We start from the raw sequence: 3,444 nt of genomic DNA, 5'->3' as shown, positions 1-3,444 counted from the left end.
CCAGGGTGAATGGTATATCGGGACCTATGGGCATCATCCATAATCTCTTTCCTCAATTCAACAATATTGGGTACACACAACCTGCCCTTGAATCGCAATCCCCCATCTGAGTCCACAGACCAATCAGTAGGACAATCATCGATCAAATCCACTACAAGGTCATCGAGCTTGCTAACGAGAAACCCATCTAAATTCTACAACTGACGAGCTTTACCCAGTAACGTCGGCTGCACAGTCAAACTACCAATGTATGCCTTCTCCGCACACTCTATTGGTTGAACATCATGTATCGAAATTAACTCCAAGAACTTCCATTCTTGAATCATCAAAGAAGCCATAATCTCATGTTGTCAACTAAGTGCATCAGCGACCACATTTCCTTTCCCCGGGTAGTAAAGGATCTCGAAATCATAACTACTGATAAATTCAACCCATCTCTGTTGCCTCATGTTCAACTCTTTTTGAGAAAATAGATATTTAAGGCTCTTGTGATCTGTGTACAATTCAAAGTGCTCCCTAAACAAGTAGTGTCGCCACACTTTCAACGCAAAAACAACTGCTGCCAACTCTAAGTCATGAGTAGGGCATCGTCTCTCATGAGGTTTTAGCTGTCGAGAAGCATAAGATACAACCTTCTGATGCTGCATCAATACACATCCCAACCCAGTTCCACTCGCATCAGTAAACACTACTAACTTTTCCCCTTGTACCGGTATAGTTAACACCGGTGCTGTAGTCAACCGCTGCTTTAACTCCTGGAAAGCTTTCTCACAATTATCTGTCCATATGAATTTCACATTCTTGCGGGTCAACTTGGTCATGGGTGCTGCAATAGTGGAAAACTTCTCTATAAATCTTCTATAATAACCGGCTAGTCCTAAAAAACTTCTCACCTCTGTAGGGTTCGTGGGCTGCTTCCATTCTTTGACTGCAACAGCTTTTTCAGGATCTACCGCTATCCCCTGATTGGATACAACATGTCCCAAAAATTGAACTTTTTTCTTCCAAAAGTGACACTTACTGAACTTAGCGTATAACTGTTGCTCTCTCAAAGTTTGTAACACGACTTTCAAGTGTTCTCTGTGTTCCTCCTCATTCTTAGAATACACTAGGATATCATCTATAAAGATAATCACAAACTTATCTAGATACGGTTAAAAAATTCTGTTCATCAAGTCCATGAAATAGGCAGGAGCATTGGTCAAACCAAAAGGCATTACAGGAAATTCGTACAACCGATACCGGGTCCGAAAAGCAGTAAGCGATATACTTTCCTCTGACACACCCATCTGATGGTAACCCGTTCTGAGATCAAACTGAAAGAAAATGGCTGCACCTTCAATTGATCAAACAAGTCATTAATTCTAGGTAGCGGACACTTGTTCTTGATAGTCACCTTGTTTAGCTCTCTATAATCTATGCACATACGGAGAGTGCCATCTTTCTTGGAGACAAAGATTGCGGGTGCTCCCCACGAGGAGTTACTTGAACGAATGAACCCTTTCTAAAGCATCTCTTCCAACTGTTTCTTCATCTCCACAAGCTCTTTAGGCACCGTTCTGTATGCCGCCTTAGAAATTGGTGCAGTTCCTGGCATTAAGTCACTGTAAAATTCTACTACCTGTCGAGGTGGAGGTCCAGGTATCTCTTGAAATACATCCTCAAACTCACGTACCACATCTACCTCACTAATATCCTGCTTAGGGATTTCTACCGAGCATAGAAAACTCGTCATCACCGACTCTTCTCCATTGCTAGAAGTGTGGGTAAGTCGTGACATACTGGGAATATCTATATTTACAGTCCTTCCAGCACAATCTAGAGTTACAAAGTATTTTCGCAGCCAATCCATACCCAAAATAATTGTGAACCCTTCAAACCCTAACACAATTAGGTCTGCATACAAGACTTTGCCCGCAAAGTCAATCTCAAAATCTTTATACATCTGATAAAAAGTAACTGCCCCTCCTAAAGGGGTCTCAACATGAATAGGTCTAGACAATGAGGTAGTTACAATACGTTCTCTTTCTACAAACTGCTTAGATATGATAAAAAAGTACTCTAATGGGTTCTTGAAAAAAAAATTAAAGATACCTTCTAGCCATCACCTTCAAGTTAAACACATAAAAAGAATTCGTTCAAAACTACTTAGAATAAACTCAACCACCAAACTAAACCAGCTAACCCATATTTCCATAATCCGAAGATCACTCAAACTCTCACAAGTCTAGAGAAACCTAGAGCTCTGATACCAAACTGTCACGCCCCAAAATTCGGACAATTAAATATTATATTAAAACTAACCCTAATTAATATTCCATCATCCAAATCTTAGGGGTGAAACAAAAAAACTAAACGCAAACCAAACCATCCACCATAAATTCATTACTAACCAACACCTCAATATCAAGGTAACAATAACTAGTCAACATAACTTAAATAAAGTACGGTTACAAACCATGCCAAATTATTCCAATACTAAGTCATAAAGAGAATAATAAATACATAGTCTAATATCAATCCTAAGCTCAAGAAAACAAAAGAAGTCCAAACGACATGTCCAACTGTATAGTAAATCCACGTCACCACCAAAGCCTCTACTAATCCTGCAAAGGAAGCTCAGCTGCGCTCAAACAGAACGCACCCGAGTTGCCAAGAGACAAAACGGGTCAGTATACAGGTATACTGGTATGAGTACAAGATGTGACACCCATGTGTCTACCAGACGCAAACCAAAATACATTAAATTCTTACTACGGAACAAAACAAGTAGTTCCAACCGCACCGAGACGAATGGGTAGTTTTCCGAGATATGGTGGCATTTAGTTTCTTGTCCGTACACAACGTAATATAAATTGATTATAAAATAGACAAAATGAAATGAAAATATAGTGGGTCAGCCCTGCATAAAAAGTTAGTAAGACCCATTATCTTGCAAAACAAATAAAGTTAGTATAATTTAATCATAAGTAACTTGTTGACAAAAATATAAAATTACATCGTTTCATACTTAAATAATTCGAATTGATCAAAATTCAAAGAACGAAAGTTGTACAGAATCAAATTGCCTAAAAGACAACGTGAACGAATTTAACAGAAACTGAACAGGTTAAGAGAAAAACTTGATATAAAAATCTAGACAGAATTCAATCGAAAAATCTGAAGCTGAAAAAGAACAAAAACTGCCCTAAGATGATTTTTTTTTTCCGAAAAAAATTCCAACCATGAAAAGTGTGCAGAATAATGTTTTACTTCAGTTTACGTGAAACCAATAAAAATGAGCTTGTTTCGTGGGTTAAAACAGCCTATAACATCTACATTACCAAAATGAATCAAACCGATAATAGCCAATGTTATCCGATTATAAGTTCTAATCGATCTTTTTAATAAAAAGCTACAACACAAAAGTTGTCCAAAATCACGTATACATACCTCTCCTCAAAT

General features: G+C 38.2%; 1 protein-coding gene across 1 annotated transcript; it reads right to left on the bottom strand.

Annotated features, from left to right (window-relative positions):
• Positions 1-1,504: 1,504 nt before the first annotated feature.
• Positions 1,505-1,945, bottom strand: LOC145821302 (uncharacterized). The gene has a single exon (XM_082917805.1). The coding sequence runs from the start codon at positions 1,943-1,945 to the stop codon at positions 1,505-1,507; it is 441 nt and encodes a 146-aa protein (XP_082773931.1).
• Between the last annotated feature and the right edge of the window lie 1,499 nt (positions 1,946-3,444).

Source organism: Camellia sinensis, chromosome 3 (assembly GCF_055761805.1).
Source record: "Camellia sinensis isolate YWXY chromosome 3, ASM5576180v1, whole genome shotgun sequence".
Classification (NCBI taxonomy): domain Eukaryota; kingdom Viridiplantae; phylum Streptophyta; class Magnoliopsida; order Ericales; family Theaceae; genus Camellia; species Camellia sinensis.
The sequence above is the reverse complement of the archived record's forward strand: the minus strand, read 5'-3'. Positions and strand labels throughout refer to the sequence as shown.

Coding starts and splice junctions, on each gene's coding strand:
- LOC145821302 (XM_082917805.1), bottom strand. CDS start 1,945: ATGTATAAAGATTTTGAGATTGACTTTGCGGGCAAAGTCTTGTATGCA.